The sequence below is a fragment of the Pelmatolapia mariae genome, linkage group LG20 (assembly GCF_036321145.2).
Source record: "Pelmatolapia mariae isolate MD_Pm_ZW linkage group LG20, Pm_UMD_F_2, whole genome shotgun sequence".
NCBI classification, from domain to species: Eukaryota; Metazoa; Chordata; class Actinopteri; order Cichliformes; family Cichlidae; genus Pelmatolapia; species Pelmatolapia mariae.
The window spans coordinates 18415880-18434759 of NC_086244.1; the positions used below are offsets into that span (position 1 = coordinate 18415880).

Genomic DNA, 18880 nt, shown 5'->3' on the forward strand with positions numbered 1-18880 from the left:
CTCACTCCTTGGTGGCTGCTTATCGGGGCCTGGAGCCTGGGGCTCGCTCGGGCCACTTCGGGGGTGGGGTGCCCTCGGCCTCTCGGCCTGGGGCTCGGTCACTCTGGCACAGCTGGCTACCGGCGGAGCTCACGAGCACGACACTGCAACCCCCCCTGGCTTCTGCTCCACGGCTGCTGAGTGACCCCTCATCTGGGACTCTCCTCAGCTCTTTCTGGGATAGTGGCGCGGCTGCCCCTCTGTTGGTCTTCCTTGGTCTCTTGTGTTCTGGGGGCCTCTGGATGTCTGGAGTCTTGATCTCCTCCATACCTGCTTCATGCCCTGGTGGACGGGGCTGTGGCTCCCCACACCCTCTAGCAGATCATTACATTAAGGAACCTTTTAAAAACAAGCGCGTCCATGCTCACAGGTGTACACACGGGTGCTCACACACACAAACTACAACCTTTTTGGCTCCTACCTCAAAGCACACTGTGCGCTGTCGATATTACGTGCTGCACAATAATGTTTAATATTTAGTATTTACTGTTATAGTCCCATATATCATCGTGATGTTGTTTATTCTATTGCTCTCGTTTTCTTCTGCTTGTTTTCTTTTTTTCTTTCTCAACAGGTGATCGAGGTGATTGATATATGTATTTTTTGTCTGCTTATTTAGTTGGGTTTTTTTTTTTTTTGCCCTTTATCCCCGTACCTCTTCTCCGCTGTTTTTTCCCCCTCTTTCTTTCTCCCTTTTCTTTTCCTCATTCAAGTCTGTCCCGCATCTAGCAAGTGAAAATAAAAAAATAAAATAAACAATAAAAGGTGAATCAAATAGACCATTACGGCAAGGCTGGGATGGTCCATTTGGTAAAGTAAATCCGTTGGGCATCTTTCTTTGCCTTTAGACAATAATTCTGATGGCAAAAGAACCAAACGGGACAGGCAAAAAAAAAGAAAAAAAAAAAAAAGAACAGCTTTGAAATTCATATGAGTTGTTTGCACTAAAGTAAAAACCACCATGACTCGGCGCCAGCTGCGGTCTCAAGGCTGGAGCTGAACAACAACACCCTGATAACGACTGTGTTTAGATTGTTCTTCCCATTCTATGCAAGGCCACCTGGGTTGGCTGGAAGACTGTTTACTTAGCCTGGCAGGGCGAAGGACACTGTCTCAGCTGAACTCTGGACATACACACACACGCACACAGACATATATACACATGCAGATGTACACTCATCCCCCCTCCCCCTCCAAACGCCATCGACGCTTATTCCCCTCCGATGCTGACGGTGGATCAAGGAGACCAGCGCATAGGCTGCAGGCCCGGATGCGCTGTCTACACTGGCTGTCTCTCACCCTTTTCCCATCCCTGTTGCTTGTCATGTGTTTCTATGGTGTATTAAGAGTTTTTTCATGTGCTATGTGCAGAGGTGTTTTTTTCTGTTCTCAAACTGATCTCCCTGTTGGAGCTCTGTCTGGGGGGAGTTATTTTTTCTCCTTATCTTTCCTCATGTTGTGCATTTTCCATTGTTATACCTCTCTGATCTCTCTTCCCCACGTGATGTTTGTGTAATGTATGTATGGTCAGAAGGGTAAGTCGGCGCTGGCAAAGGTCGGCAGCCTTAACCCAATTTCCCTTGGGTTCAACCTTCAGGATCAATAAAGTTTTATTGAATTGAATTGAATATGAAACATCCTAGAAATACTTTCACTTTATTTAAAATCAGATATAACAGTCTTAATACAGAGGTGGCATTAGTAGTCAAAAAAACTGCTGTTACATAAATATTAGTCATTTCTACTGTGAGTGAAATTAGGAGACCGGTTCATGTGTGACCTCTGATTTTATAGTTGATTTATGGCTCACAATTGATTCCTCAAATGGTTTGACATCTTGTTTCATACAGAATCAAATTTTAAACTGACAAATGAATTGTTAGTCCATGGAGAGATTTTATTTTCCTTTATTTGTAGTTCCCTTTTTGTGGCACAGTTGTGTGGACACGATAACCTCTGTGTCTGTGTGGGTTATCTCTGGGTAGTCTGGCCTCCTCCCATAGTCCAAAGACAGGCATAGGGTTAGGTTAATTTATTATCTAAATTGCCCATAGGTGTGAATGTGACTAATTGTCTGTCCTGCATTTTAGCCTTGTGACAGATTGGTCACCTGTTCAGAGTATAGCCCGCCTGTCACCCTGGGACAGCTGGAATAGGCTTTAGCCCCCCTGGCGACTGTGAATTGGATAAGCAAAAAAAAAATTGAATTGATAGATGGTTCCCCTTCAGGTGAAAGTAGGATACTTCCCTTCTGTCAAACTGCAAGTATTCAAAAATAATAGATTTCTTGAAATTAGCAGGAAAAAAAAAATGATAGAACCAATCTAGATCAGCCGTTGTAACCGTTTTTATCAACATGATAAACTGTTCCACTCTCCTGTGATCCGCAGCAAGTGTCTCTTTCCTAATAGGATAACTGAACAATGTATATTTGTATTTTACAAAAGTGATAAAAGCTTTGTTTTTTTAAAAAAAAAAAAAAATCACATCTCTATAGAAAATTTTTTCCAACTTTTCTACATTTTATTCCATAAATGCCTGAAAGTTGTGCTGTGTGCAAGGATAAGGAGGGCTTAAACAGCACTTTACTCTCAAGCTGTGTCCTGCTGACAAATAGAAGTTCCTCCAGGTTCTAAATTGAAGGTGGAAGATGCAGGGATAGTGAAACCACATGACAAATAGCTCTGCGTATTTCAGAAGCACAGTCTGACATCTGAGTGTTAAGCCAGGGAGTAGATGGTATTTATTGGTGAGTGCAGCTCCAGACTTCCACCAAAGTCCAACTCCCTGACGTCTCTCCTGGTTCCTGTGTACTGGCCAATGAATGAGCCATCTTCATTGAATGGTATCTCTCCCCCTTCTCCATATTCCACCAGACTGTCATCACTGTCTGATCGCTTCATCATTGCCTCAATAGATGGCTGACCTCTTTGAAGCCCTCGTTCCTCTTCTCTACAAAAAACAATGAAGGAATGAATGAATGAATGATTAAAAAATAAATAAAAACTCAAGATATTGTGGAAAACATAAAAAAAATAAAATGATTCAATCTTATTATAAAGTAGTTGTAAAGAATTTGCAGTACTAAATGATCATACCTGCGAGGGTAGGGGAGAGTGGACACACGTGCTATTCTAAAATATGAAAAGAATTCAGTGTGTCAGAGAACTGACTACATTTCCATTCATTTACAAAAGGAAAAAGTATTGCAAGTACAAATACAATTTTTGCAGCTTCACAAATCTGTAGCATCTTTCCAGGATTGCACAGGTATAATATCAAAGTGTCAATATTTGTTTTTTCATACCTTTCAAGGGACCTTTGAAAAAGAAAAGGATTTTGGTTTTGGAGGGGAAGGGTTTAGATAGAAAAGGCAGAGTAAAAAAAAAAGAAAAACACAGATTAATGTAATTATGATCAAAGAGTTATTATAAATCAAATAAAAATTAGATTTGAACCTGTGCATTGTGATGCTAAAATCTAATCAAAATTAAAGATACCCAATGGAGTTTTAAATCAACATTAAAGTTATAAAGAAATAATGGTATTTAAGTATTTAGTTCCCTGCTGTTCCACTGATCACATACACGCAAAAGGAGGGTGCAATGTGCTAGCAAAATAAAATGTTAAGTGTAACGTGTTTATGATGAAGGACACTGGAACAGCAGTTCCACTGGGCAGCTTTAATTTATGAAACCAAGGGAAAAATGCACAGGAGCAAATTGATAGTAGGTAAATAAATAGGTTGTTTTTATCCAATTTTTCAGGGTTTCAAAGTTTTAATTTTAGTTATAGTTTTCAACAGTGATAGTGTGGTGCAGTGTTACAGTATAACAATAACAAACATAATACACATCTTCCTTGTTGAGTATTATTACTGTGCAATTACAAAATAAATTATAGTACATGACTTAACAAACATTGCAAACATTGAATACTTCGTAAAGCAGTTTGGTAAGATAATATTATTCACTGATTTGAGGTGTTGTTAAATCACAACTTCCCTCAGGGAGCAGCAGTAAAAGTTTTTGTTAGTGTCTGAATTTAAAAATTCATTCATTTTCCAGAGAAGGTAAAACTTACCGATAATCAAATGATCCCTCCTGATCTTTGTCATCCACCGGCTCCAGTGAAATGTCCTTTTTATCCCGTACTGAAATAGTACCAATGAGCTTTATTAACACCATGGAGCCTGTAAATGATTATAACTAACAATTTTTTGATAATTTGTATTTCTTTTTCAAAAATTAGCTAATTGTTTGTTTTATACTGTATTAAAATTTGGTAAAACATCCCAAACGACAACACCCAAGATGTTTTAAAATTCTGTCCAACCAGCACTACAAAATGTAAGGCCGTAAAATTTTTCTACAGCTACAGTTAGGCATCACCACCCTACCTGGGTATTTTCCTCCTCTGCTCCGCTTGATGAAACACACGATGAGAAGGATGAGCACGATGAGAGCCACAGCGCACATTATCCCAATGAACCAGCCCTGAGTGGTGATATCCACCTGATCCTGAGCATAAACTGAGACACGCAAGTGCACACATCATTAAATCAACCAACGTGAACATAGTCATTTAGTGTTTATTTTATTTGTCTGAGTAGGTGGCTCTAAAGTGTTGTGATTTACACATTTGCTGGGCATGTGCTGAGCTACTTGCTGTGACCCCTTGTGACAGTGGAGCAGCTTTAAGCAGTTTTAGCTGAAGAAAGGACTTAATTACTTTCTGTAGTGTAGTGGGGTGATTCCTCTGTATGCCATTCGCCTATCCCTAGGCGAGTTCGTGCTGCCACAGAAAATCTGTATCGAGTGTATCGGTCATATCGGCGGATTGAGAAGCTTGTCACATTAGGAGGAAGCTCTTCAACTCGCAGCTCCTCTCCTCTGGTGGCGTTCACTGTGGAGAGAGTGGGCATTTCCTTTTATAGGGAGAACTGTTGATACTGGTGCTGAGCTATTAACTACCTCCCCTACTCAGAGAGTGACTATGCAAGTGTTCATAAGAACGTGCTTTAGTCATATTCTGATCTTTGAGTGCTTATTTAAGAGCACTGTTGAATTACATGGATGAGGACCTTTGCCAGCTTTACTAGAATAATCTGATTCCTGTTCTTTCAGAGTGTTTTCAGTTCATACCTGTCTGGTACTTGAGGGAATACCCAGTAATTATGCCATTGGGCTCTGCTGGCAGGCCCCAGTCAACATAAATACTGTCCAGATGTCGCTGTTGGATCCTGAAGGATCTAGGAGCAGATGGTACTACAGGAGAGAACACAGCAGCAGATGATAAACATACTGGGGGGAGGAAAAACACATTAATTTGTGAACTGCTTGTGATTGATAGAGGCTAATCTCTAAAATTATTGTTTTGTTGACAAATTGGTAACACTTTTACCTCCTTCAGGTGTTGAGAAATGTATGTTATTACTTGGCGGCCCTTCGTATCGACTGTTTGCCACAACTATGTACATTTTGTAGTTGCTGTAGGGAATAAGCTCATCAAGGACCCCAGAGGGGTCCGGGCCATTGATAGGAAATTCTTTGGACTTCATCCCTCTGTCAACCCAATGCCACCTCAGCTGGCTGCTGTCCCTCCAGTAGTAGACCTGAGAGATGAGAGACAACACACATTTTATATCTTCTGCTCTCCAAACAAGCAATCAAGTACTCACATTACATAGCAACATGAAACTCAGTAATCTTTCTACTGTATGATTTTATCAACCTAAACTCGATTTCCTGATGGCAAGATGGTAAAAGCAGATAAAACAATGACAGACCAATTAAGCCAGAGTTTCTTTTACAATACTAAGAGGAGATAAAATGATAAAAAAACACATGAGGGTAAAGGTTTTTTTTCTTGAAATTAGCTGAAAAGATAGATAAGTTCATACATAAAAATTATATTATTATTCAGAATTTCAGTAATATCTAATGTATAGTGTAACTGATTAATTACTGGATGGTCAGGCCCACTGTTTAATATATAATGTGGTTGCTGCAAGCTACTCTCCCGGTACACTGATAGTACAGTGAAAAATGAAATTTTAGAAATCAAATGATAAAGCAACAGCTCAAAATGTAATTTAACTGAATGGCAATTATGGAAAATGCAGAATGGGTTAACTGGGTTAGCTTAAAAACTGTTTTCCATTTGATTCTTTTAGATGTATAGTATATAACTTTTCACACAGAGCACACTCTGAGACTTCTTTCTCAGCTGGTATTAATGTTTTACACACCATTATATCAAATGAAACCTGGTATGTTTTAGTCTTTTGATTGCGTTCATCACCAGTTGCATTTCTTTAAAATAAAACGATTAAATGCCCTTAGTTTTGAATGTCAATAAATAAAAATGTAGTGCAAATTTACTGTCCATTATCAAATGCTGAATTCACCTTGTATTCTTTCAGTTCTCCCATAATTGTGTCACTTGTCACTGGATCCCAGTGTAGAGTCACCTGAGTGCTCTCGATGTCGGACACTCTCAGGTTCAGGGGTGCTGTTGTTGGGCCTTGGGGAAAACAGAGATGGCACTGAATTTCGTCTTTGCTATCAGTGAGCATAAAACATGTAATGACAAAAACCTTTTTCCACCGAAATTATTCATGATTCCCTTCTTTTGTCTCACCAGGAATACTTGGATGTAAACTGACCTCATTATTTGAGATTCTGGCCATGTTAATACTGAACACTCACCATTACTGTAAATTGAATATCAGCTGACAGCCAGTCTGACAAAAAATTAAATGCTAAAAATTAATCAGGGGAACAATCTGGCTTTAGATGGTGCTCTATACAAAAATTAAAGAAATTCTACCTATAGAACAATTTGTAATCTCTAATGTAGTGAAGCAGAGAATCTATACCGAAGTACAATGAAGTTCACCAACATGTATTGATTTCCTTCCAAAATTCCTACTCCTTACAATGTTATGATAAAAGAAATGTAGGTACGTACGGCCTTCACCAGAATAACCAATGACAACAGGAGACTCTGGTCCCAGCCCAAAGTCATTCACTGCCTGGACTTTGATCTCATAAGGAGTAAAGGTATCCGCATCATAGATGTAATATTTTAGCCACTTAGTGGTTGCATTCTTCCACTCCTCTCGAGAATCTCTCCTTCTCCACCACACCAGATACTTTAGATGGGGTCCATTCCACTCTCTGTAGGTCAGAGGCTAAAAGCATGTTTTTATAAAATTAGAAGGCTTTATTGTGCGAAGATATGTGAAGATATTAGTGATAGATAAAAGAAGGGTTATGTAAGTCCTGATTACCTCCCAGCTGATTTCCATGTTATTTCTCCATGTACCTACGCCTTTTAAATTCTTTGGGATGATATCTGGAGCTGTGCAAAAAAATGAACACAATTTTGAAAAACTGTTTTTGATTCAGAGAGATACATTTACTATAGTTGAAAGATAAGCTAGCTAGCTAATGGAACCTAGCGTAGCTTAGCATAAAGATCAGAAGTTGGGAGAAATAGCTTGCCTGGTTTTGCAAAACATCTAAAAGGTTATTTCAAAACTTTTGCACAACATTGTCATATATCCCAGTCTTTACTCTCAGTATTTATTGTCCCAAACAAAAACATTTGCTAGTATAACACCCACGTGCACCACTGCTCTGAAAACGCTTAGATGGACGACTAGGACGACTAGCTCCAATTTCGTTAATAGCGATGACTCTGAACTCATAGTAGGTAAAAGGTATGAGATGCAAAATGACAGAGTTGAGGTTCCCTGGGTACGTTGAAAGATTTCTCCACTTTCCAGGCAACCAATCATCGTCGTCATACTGCACTAAGAACTCTGCGAGAGAACAAAGAATGCAAAAACAACCAAAATGCTAGTCAATACAGCAAAAGAGTCCTCAAAAATGGTAATAATGTTTAAAAAAGTGTTTACTTTTGTGATTTTTTCAGTTTTCATCTTTTACCTGTTATGGGGCTGTGGTTGCTATCTCCAGGAACCCAGCTCAGTCTTACAGTACGTTCATATGGATCAGATAACTCCAAGTTAGTGGGAGGATTTGGACGGTCTATAAATAAAATAAATACAGAAATAATTAAAAAGACATTTCAGCATGTCATATGGTTGATAAAATATCTTTGGTTTCAGCGTTTCATACCCATCACCATTAGGTGTGCTGAGGCAGATTTCTGTTCAAGCTCACTCTTGATGACACATGTATAATTTCCCTCATCGCCTGTGTTTACATTAGTAATCACTAGATTTGATTCATCCATTGAGATTCTGAGAAATTGAATAAAATTGGTGAGATCTAGAAGCTCATTTGATTACACTGAAACTAATAATATAACCTTAGTTGCAAAAACAGGCCTCATATATGTACTCATATATGCATAAATGTACTTTAATTAACAGTAAATAATACACAATAATCCTACCTCCAACCAAGAGTGAGATGCTTTTTGTTTTTCAACCAAGTGGTTGTGATAGGAGTCGTGACATCTGCTGTTACACCACACTCCAGGCGGACATCACTTGCACGCATGACTTTCATACTCTGTGGTCTTGTGACAATTAATATGGGTTCTGCAAACAAAATAAATACAATATTGTACAATGAAAAAAAATTATGTCAAATTTTATTGCCAATTCAATTATTTTTTATTTTAATGACTCTTCACCTTTGACCTCTACTCTGACTTGATTCTCATCTCTCCCTGCAATGTTGCTGACTACACACACGTAAGTTCCTTGGTCTTCTATCTTGATATGTTTGATCTCCAGAGTCCCATTGCTGTGGGTTTTAAAACGATTTCCTTCAAGATTTCCTTGCCCATATTTGGACCTGTGTAAGAAGACGCATGGACATATGTTAAGACACACACTTACTGTGAGTGGATTTATAAATCATAACAGTGTCACACGCCATCTTACCATCTCAACTCAGGCACTGGAGAACCAAAGTACTGGCAATCTAAAAAGGTACGACTACCCTCAGTCACTTTGATGAATTCATTTCTTGCCCCAAGGATTCGTGGCGTTGCATCTATGGGAAAAGGGAGCAACCGCAGCATCATCAGTGATTATTTGACTTCAATATGCACCCAGTATACTCTCCCATGATATAAAAAAAGCAAATTTGACCTAAACAATGCATCATGGCAAGGACACGAGCGGTAGAAAAACACGTGTTATTTCTACCTCAGATAGGGAATGACCGGTCCAAAATGTCATTATTTAATAAACCCTCATCTGTAAGAACTGAACTACATAATTTGTTAAGTAATTTGCCATTGTTGATAGATGTGCATGGTTGATTTTTTCACTCTTTATTATCCTAAGCCTATGCTGAACTGCAAATCTTTAAACCTGATACACATAAAAACTCAGTGTTACGTCAAAACTATCGGCAGCAAAATTAAAGGATTATTATTTAAATTTAATATTTACTATATAAAATATGGAACTGTGAGTGCATATTGTGCTTAATAAATTGACCTATTACATTTTTAAATGTAGTTTTGAGTAAAGAAAGTTAAAAAAAATGCTAACAAAAAGTTTCACTCTCCTAAAGAGTAACTTTTCAAATGAGTAATTATAAATCGGTGTAAAGCAGGGGTCTCAAACTTAAATGAGCTGTGGGCCACTGTTGGCACTGTCATCTCATTGGAGGGCCACTTTAGTGTTCAAGTAGTACAGAAAAAAAACAAGAAAACACCCATAAATATTTGCAAAAATCTAGCGTTTTGTTTGTTTTTTAAAATATTGTATAACGAGACAAAATTGCAAACGTGAACTCAATTTTTTTTCTCACTCTTAGCTAAATGAAGCCTTTTATTGAACTATCAAATTAACACACTGATACTGGTCTTTCTGGCCAGATACGTAGCAGCACTTCTGTTATAATTTTGTTCGTATTTAACAAAATAAAAATGCAGACATAAGTGTACACATTCGTTTTCTTTAAAAATAACTCTGTTTTAATTAATGTTATGAATGACAGTGGTTGGTAACTTACGTAGCACATTAATAAATGCATTGGCCAATAAGTAGCCATAGTGATTTGAAGCATTGCACTGGTAGACAGCAGTGTTTTCAGTAGTTACACTGCGGAAGATTAGCGTTTCTCCTGAAACCTGTCTGTTAGGCAGTGGTGTAGCAGCTGAAAAAAAACCCCACCAAAAAGGAAAAATAAAAGTTAGGCACAATATTTTTTTATTCATTTTTATGCCTTTTAGACAAGATCTCCTAAAACATACTTTCAATCGGTTCTCCGTTAATGAACCAGCTGATTGTGGGACGAGGAGCCCCATCAGCGCGACACACCAACCGTCCATTTTCCTCTGGTGCCAAAATCAGGTTGGTGGGTTTTTCCAACCAGAAAGGAGTCGCTGTCAAACAGAAAATATGTTATTAGTTTGGATTATAATGATCAGTCCAAACATAAAATACTCTATGTTTCTGAAGAACTCACCTTTGACCCTGACAGTTATTGTGTGCTCAGCGTAGCCTAACCTATTTTTAGCAGTGCAGGTGTATTCACCTGCATCTTCAAAAGATGCTTTTGGGATTTGAATCATTTTGTTGAAGTTCTTCACTTTCATGCGAGATGTCACTTGCAAGTCCTCTCCATCCTTGGCCCAGGTAATGTGAGGAGTTGGCCTTAATGATGACAAACAAGGCTTTACACAGGATGACTTTAATAAAATCAAGGTGAAAATACTTACACTAAACACAAAATAAACTGTTGCATAATCATTTGTGGCATAAACTTGAAATTACAATTTCTTTGTGTGTGTGATCCTTATTGAAGACTCACATTCCTGCAGCAATGCACTCCAGGAGCAGCTCCTCCCCCTGCAGGACCAATATTGAGCTTGATGAACCTGTAGGAGACAGCCAGGTGGGAGCAGCCTCAACCACTGCATGAGCTTTGGAGAAAAATAACCAGAAAATCCCCATCAAACACCTCAAACATTGTGTCATCACACTCCTCATCCACAACAGCAAGTATAAAAGATTAATAATTAACATTTCAGCCTTGTGGCACACGGGCACCTACTCAACCAGTGAGCTAAACTAGCTCCAAAAGGAATAGGATTTTAATTTGTTATGTGCTGGTAGTGATTATATTTAGTGGCAACTTGCTGTGTTTCAAGCAACATATGCTAACATTCCAACTTGTTATTTGATTCATTTTTATCTACTGCATTTATTAATTTGCTGTGCCTGTACTCTATGTTTGGTCAACGTCTGAAATGTACCTGTGCTGTTTGCATGTTATGTGTAAAGGGCTGGGTGGGTGCCTATAAAGTGGCTTCAAACAGTGACAAATGGTAGAAAGGTGATCTGGAATAAGAGCAAAATGACAAGACACGGGGCAAAATAGTATTGTGGGAGACCTCATCCCCTCCATGGGTTGTATCACTAACAGATAGAGGAAGTGGCTGACATCCTACCAGGCAGTCTAAAGGACAGCACAGAGACTCTGCCTAAGCACCAGATCCATACAGGATCCAGTTTGCAGATAGTGCAAAAATGCTATGTCCAGCACATAGTAGCAGGCTGTAAGATGCAAACTTGGACAGCATATAGTATCATGTGATCATGATCATGTAGTTGAATATCTCCAGTCCTGATGGGAGACACCTCTAAAGATGGTTAAGAAAAACAGGGGTATGGTTTTACAGAAGTTCAGCTTCCAGACAGATTCTGGCCAACCAGTCTGAAATACTAGTGGTTGACTAGAACCCAAAGATAGCAGCTCTGATAGATATACTAATACCAGCCAACAGCCACATTAAAAGGATTAGCACAATGGAACTAAGAAGTACCAAGAGCTGAGATATTAAAAGGAGCAGATGTGGAGGATAAAGTCCAAAAGGGTCCCAGTAGTAGACCCATGTAATAGGACTATTAGGTGCTGTGACAGGGAAACTGGAAGAGTGGCTCCAGCTGATTTCAGGATTAGATATTGTGCAGAACCTCCAAACTGAAAAGCCTTGAGGATGTAGGACATTTTATAGATAGAGAAATAATTATGAACACAGTTATACTCACTCGTAAGCACCTTCACAACTACAGGCATCTTCTGCTGAATGACATTTTTGTACGGGAATCGGGCATTACAGCAGTAATCACCAACAGAGTCATTGAACAACACATTAGAGAAATATAGATCTCCATTGACTCCCATGGAAACCCTGCGGTCCTGCCGCACAGGCTGCATGGTGGGGAAAGCTGTCTGAATGGGCCAGTTGAAAGGTCTCGCATATGAACCTGAAATGAAGGACAGAGTTAAAAATTCCTTATTCACATTGCTTTAGAAGTGTAATGCCAATGGTGCCCTGAAAAGTAAAATGCACCGCAACCCAAGAAAATGCCATCAAATGGACAAATGCATCAAAAGTGCACAAAATACAACAAAAGTAGAAAAAAATCACAGTGGAAGCTTCAATAAAACACAACAGATGTAGAAAAACACCACAAAAGCTCATAAAACACAATGGAAGTTATTTAGGTGAGACAGTAGCCTGATGGTGTCACAGTACTGGGTCTGTGACCCAGTGGTTTGCATATTTTAGTTAATTTTGTTGATTATTGTATTTTATCTGTCTCCCGTTTTATTCTGAAAGAGTCTGGGGTGTTTTTGTGATTGTGTTTAGCTTCACATCCCTGTGAGTTATTATGCTTAATTTCAGTCAGCTGTTTCCCCATGTGTTCTGACTTCCCCTGATCAGCTCCTGTGAATTTAATTCTTCTGTTTTCTGTGTTTCATTGTCGGGTCATCTGTTATTCTCTCCACAGTTTTCATAGTCTGTCATATTGTTCACAGTTTTTTCATGGTGTTCTTAGTTTTTTTTAAATAGTTTCTTGTTTGCTGCTGTTTTTTCGGCCAAAATAAAGGCTTGTTTTGTGTTAGAACCTGCAACTCCTCTGTCAGCTTCTGCTTTTGGGTCCTGTTTCTAAAACACCAGCGCAACCCACTGTGACAGATGGAACTGGTTAAAAGTGCACAAATAATAGCAAACATGTATTTACAGTATTATATGAATCATGCGATTAGAACACACAAAACTTCATCTTCATTTCCCTCACAACACAGATCAATCCTGCAGTTCTTCTCAGTGCATATCAGCGCAATCTGAAGCTGTTACATCATGCTATTATCTCCCTCTATTCTATTTTCATTATGTTTTATTCCACTTTTGTTGTGTTTTAAGTGCTTTTGTAGCATTATTCTTTTTGCTGATGTTTTCTTAGGTTGCAGTACATTTGACCTCTTAGGGCCAACATAGATACCACATGTAACAAAGGGCTGATCAAAATCTTCCTGTTTTTGCTCATTTCACCCTAGACTTGATCTAGCATTTCATTTGGTATCAGACACTTACAACTGGACATCCAGTATGTTTCAGGTTTAGGTGGGCCAGGTGGAGGGTCACAGGAGAGGACAAGTGGTAAGCCAGCACTCACCACCACAGGCTCCACAATCTCTCTTGGCCACACAGGGGGTCCTGCACAAATATAATCAAACTCCTCTCAGCTGCAAAGTTTGCTTGACACTGCTCATTAAATATTGGCTGATGCTGGATGTTTTGGCCCTATGCCAATTACTGATTTACTTGCTAACTAGTTTTGCTTACCAAAACTAGTTATTTCAATGAATATGCAGTTTACTCTTGTTTAAATACCTTTAGTTCCTGAAAGAATTTAGAAATTTGTGATACATTTAAAATGGTTCTGTTTTCAGTGAGAATAAATAGGCTTGAGTACACAAACAGGATAGGTAAATATAGTAATACTGTACTAACATATACATATTGTTGTTTTGAGTCTTGGATCTTCTGGTTTTCTGTGTTTCTAGTTGCATTTTAAGTTTAAATTTAATTTAATAAATGGAAAAGACCATAGCAAATTAATCTTTAAACAGTGAAAGCCTTTTGGGATGGAAACAGTTTGTTGTCATTTATTTATACATCCCAGATATTTTTAACCAATACACTGAAGTCATTGTATATCTTTTTCACTGCTAGATTCAGACAAACTTACTGTATAATTGTAGTATGATCTTGTGGGAGTATGCAGATCCATACTGGTTGGAGGCAATGCACTGATACTCTGCCTCATACTTTTCTGGATTGTTCCGGGCATAGATATCCAGAGTCCCTGAGCGCCTGCGCATTGACACCTGAGAGTCACGTGCCACATTGAAATACTTCCCATTACGCCTCCATGAGAAACTTCATAAACGAGCAAATGAAAAAAGGCCGGGAAAAAAAAAATCAGTGGTTTGCCAATCTAAGTTTAAAAAAAAATCAGTTCAGTGGATTATTTAGGTCTTACATAGGATGAGGGTTTCCTTTGGCTTCACACTCTATTACCATGGTCCCTTTGGGGTCAACAATGTGCTCTTTCATTGACTGCTTTATGATAGTAGGGGGTTGTCTGACTGCAGCCAGAGAAATAAAGTCAGTTTAAGAATTAATGTGAAAAACAATTCATAGACATAAATTTACAACTAGCCAATGGTCTAAAGATATTTGCTTACCTTCGAGAGGGACGTTCAAAGCCCCAACACTCTGCCATAAAAGTAGCAGCAGCGCTGCTTTGACCAGTGTCCCCATCTTTATATTTCATTTAGTCCAGAATTGATTGTGGTCACCTATTTTTCTACTCCTAGTTTGAACAAAAAGTGACACATCTAGAAGACATTACATCTTGAACAAATTATAAAGTGAAGAAAACATTTTACTCATGGTTCACAATCTAAACTGTACCTAAGCAAATATACTTCAATTTTTCCTGTGACAAATGATAACCGTATATTGTAGTTATTATGAGTGGCGCTTGAGGTGCAGTTATGAGATTTTTTAAAAAAGTGTGGAAACAAGACAAACATAATTTTTGCTACACAGTTTTGTATTTTTCTTGTTTGAAATACTGCATAATCTGACAGTCAGATATTACATATCTGAAACATGTGACAATTGAGTCTAAGCATAATAAGGTGGGAATAACTGGTTTACTATAAAACAATGTAGTATTAAAATCTATTAGCATTAAACTGTTTTCTTTTTAAGGAAAAATCTTGTAGATGTAGTCAGTAAAATATTTCCCGTTGAAAACCTAAAAGAAGTGACATAAAATTACAGTATACGTGATGTGTATTTGTACTTAGAAACACTTGTTTAGAAGCTGCTGCTGTGCTAGATTTACTAACAGAATATTTTCATAACTGCAAGCAAACTGCCCAAACAACACAATCTGTGGTTATTAAGCTGTCTACAAGTGACTGCCTCCCACATATGTAAATGAATCCTCCGAATGCCTGACAAGAATAAATTGTGGTTAAGATCATGTTGAAGGTCGAATACAATTAATCTGTCAGTGTGAACAAAAACCAATTCATTCGATGCCTCTATTTAAAACTGTTTGCTATTAATATGTAATGAACTGTGGAATGTGTCAGGACTTCGAAACAAAAAAGTTATGAGAACCTACCTCACTTGTGCCAAATCAGGGTTTTCTCCTCCCCATCTCTGTTACTTTCACACAGCAACAGTAATCCAATGACTTCAGGAAATTATTCTTGTTTGTGCAGGGTAGAAATTAATACTGCAGCCCTTCAAATATCAGGTCAAGAACCCTAGAGGAGTTCATACACATCAGTAATTGAGTTTCTGTCCGTCACTGCCACTTACACTCTGCCCACCCATCTCATGAATAATGAATGAGCACCACACAACACCTCCACCTCACCCACTTCACTGCTCTGACCAGGCTGTCATAATGCTGAACACTTCATCACCGTGGTCACAAAACTAATTTTGCACAATAAATAAATTGAAGTTCAAAGAATAACTTTTAAAAAATGACTATATCAAGAGAGGCTTGTTACATGGTTGAGCATCTTTTGGCAGCACCTGTATTTTCTTCAGCTGAAAAATGTTTGCTTGATCCAGTGTGAGCAAAATCTGTTTAGTAAAAATGAGGCTGGACCACATGAAAGCAGAAAACAACCCAGATTCTGTACAGTTTGCATTCTTGCTGGTTATGATGACATCAAAATGTGGGCTTCATTGTTGAATGCAGAGAACTGGGAAGCAGAGCATGAAAGCAATATCTGTTTCCAGTGTATGAATAGTGCATCTGGCACATCTCGTATCACATGACATCCTGACAAAGGCAATTGAAACAAGACTAATGTTTTGTTTTGTTTTTTTTGGTTTTCAAAATACCAATTATGATTTGATTGACTTATTGTGAAAGAGAGTTTTCTACACTCAGTCATTCACACTCATTGGAAAGCAGGAAAAGGTCATTACCATTCATCTGAGAAAATCCTACGGGGTAGGCGGAGAGCAGTTTTCTTTTCTAGAAGGTGCCAAAGATGCAGGAGAAGCTGTATTTGTGTTAGACAAAAGCCATCTCACGGCTGTTGACAGTGTCCTGACCTGTGTAGGCTTTCAGGCATTCACATGGTGCTGCATGTACAGACCAGCACCGACTGGATAGAACAATAACTTGGTGTTGAGGTGGGGTAAAATGAGGTGGCACTGCAACCTAAGGATTAAAATAAAAGTATAGTCAAAATTTGTATTTCCAAATCTTTAAAACTAAATATTATGATTAAGTAGTGCTTTATCATGGTAATAGATTTCTTTTCTTTCTTTCTTTTTACTGAATAAAAAGAATTCAGAGAAGAGAGAATATCAGTGCATCTACAATGGAAACCATTACAATCCTCCATTAACATCAGAAACACATCTTGACTTGGCTCACATAGGACACAAAAGCACAAGGGGTGTGTTAAGCCCTTTGGCTCTCAGAATAAGCATTTTCCCCCCATAGATTGGACTGAAGCAGGCCTGAAAGTGAGCCGTGATCAGTGCCATGCACCAGATTGCATGGCACTGAGGCAGACGAGGCCAGCTCGGTGACGACAAAAAGGTCTCTATGCTCGTAGGTCCCCTTTGGCACGAGTGCCCAGGGCTCGGGTAAGAGCAGATGGCATGTGAGAGGGAGTGTTCAACCACACAAGCTGCTTGTTCAGAGTCAGAGCACCTATCGTTTGCGCTTTGACGTCACTGCATCAGAGAGAGCACAAGAATAGGATGGAAAGAAACTTCTGTTGAGCAGGACACTGCGCGAAATTACATCATCACCACTGTGCAGCCAAAACAATACTGCCTCACTGAGCTGAATACTCATTTTATAGTTTGATGAGCGCAAACTGTGACAACATTTCTCCCCCAAAAATGTGAATGTGGAAAAAATACATACACTTTATTAGGAAGAAGTGCTCAGTTGAATGAAATACAATATAATATCTCTATTTTTTATATTTTTATGACTATACATGTTACCATATTTTAAATACATGAAAGGATCTAAATGTTTAACATCTTATAGCCGCATGCACACATATTTTAATATTTAAAAGGTATCAGCTACTGTACCTTAACTGTCATTTTGCACTGAATACAAAGTACATAGGGGTATGCATAGATGTTATAAATTTTACTAACTAAACTACAAATGTCACTTTCATGGGAAGAAGTCAGTGGCCATCTGTACAAAATCTCTGTGTGTCAATTAATCTTGAAAATTGTGGCACATTTCCATAGATATTTCAATAGACGGACCTGATAGCGGTGTTAGAGGAAAAGCCAAAGGATTACATAAGTCATATGGATTTGTTCCTGGGACATCATGCATAAACACCGTATCCACCTCATGTTATAACATCACCGCTCCAAAAATTATGTTAATGCATATCAGTTCTTTAAATGTCAGGCGCAGGAACTGCACAACATAGCACTCAATCTCACATAAATCTGCTGATGCATTTGTCGACCAGCCCCACATCTCAGTTCACACTATGACATCATTAAGACCTTGACTGCCTTGAAAGACAGATGCAAGGAATAACACACTCCTTTGCCCAACAAGACACTTGATGCTAATCTAAAGTTTTCTAATGTTATTTATAACACCACATATACTGTAGTCCTAATTACAGTTGGTAAATGTGTAGTGTCCTACCTTTAAGTCTTTTTTGGTCTTTGGTTTCTTCTTCCACTTTGTGTTCAGCTGAAAGCAGATCCCTACCTTTTCCCGATCTTCTGTCACAGCAACATGTCCACACTGTGCCTTACCTCTCCAGCACCATCTGAGTATAGTACAATTTTTTTATTCCATTATGTTAAAAAAGGTGACAGAGCCTGGCAAGGGAGTCTGATTCGGATGGCTGTCCTTAGCCTGGGTCACACGCTTGGTGAACAGGCCCTGAGAGCTTGTTATAATAAATCCATTGTGAAATCCACACATAAATATAACGTCATCTTCATTGTGATGGGTGGGAAGTTAAAACAGAACTGCTATATCATGCACCAGCTCATAGATTAGGTTTTGGGGGCATCCAGCCAGCATCTATTAAAAATAATTTAAAGCTTTGTAAGAGGTGATATTTTTTCTTTTGTCTGTGCTGATTCTGATTTTGAGATAGATGGTAGATGGGGGGTGGGTCATTGACCTTGTATCTTCACACTGGCTGGCACGAATACACACTCTCTCATAGACAAAGCGTTTCTGTCTGAAACAAAGTCAGCTTTTTGTGGACATGGAGGCACGGCTTCCAGGCACATGGGGGGATTTAACCCATTATAGTCAAGTGATTGGAGGACTTCTTTTTCACTTATAAACTTTTAAAGACTGCAGTAATCTGAACCCCCCCCCCCCCCCCCAAGAGTGGCATTTAATATGTTTAATGAAACATAGACTCTTAAATAAATATTCTTTGATTTTCAAAGACAGAAATATCTATGGTCAACTATGTTTATACATTAG

General features: G+C 38.6%; 1 protein-coding gene across 1 annotated transcript; it reads right to left on the reverse strand.

Annotated features, from left to right (window-relative positions):
• Nucleotides 1-1708: 1708 nt before the first annotated feature.
• On the reverse strand, nucleotides 1709-18715 carry nfascb (neurofascin homolog (chicken) b). Its single transcript, XM_063463711.1, has 29 exons — nucleotides 18077-18715; nucleotides 16357-16594; nucleotides 15533-15677; nucleotides 14580-14707; nucleotides 14375-14480; nucleotides 14081-14271; nucleotides 13423-13545; nucleotides 12089-12307; nucleotides 10848-10959; nucleotides 10503-10690; nucleotides 10288-10419; nucleotides 10047-10190; nucleotides 8963-9074; nucleotides 8710-8873; nucleotides 8467-8614; nucleotides 8187-8311; nucleotides 7995-8096; nucleotides 7670-7867; nucleotides 7334-7404; nucleotides 7012-7234; nucleotides 6449-6564; nucleotides 5443-5653; nucleotides 5184-5306; nucleotides 4771-4944; nucleotides 4439-4570; nucleotides 4123-4192; nucleotides 3347-3358; nucleotides 3138-3173; nucleotides 1709-2991 (listed from the first exon to the last, which is right to left on the reverse strand). The coding sequence occupies exons 4-29, from the start codon at nucleotides 14653-14655 to the stop codon at nucleotides 2760-2762; spliced, it is 3540 nt and encodes a 1179-aa protein (XP_063319781.1). The 5' UTR covers nucleotides 14656-14707; nucleotides 15533-15677; nucleotides 16357-16594; nucleotides 18077-18715; the 3' UTR covers nucleotides 1709-2759.
• Between the last annotated feature and the right edge of the window lie 165 nt (nucleotides 18716-18880).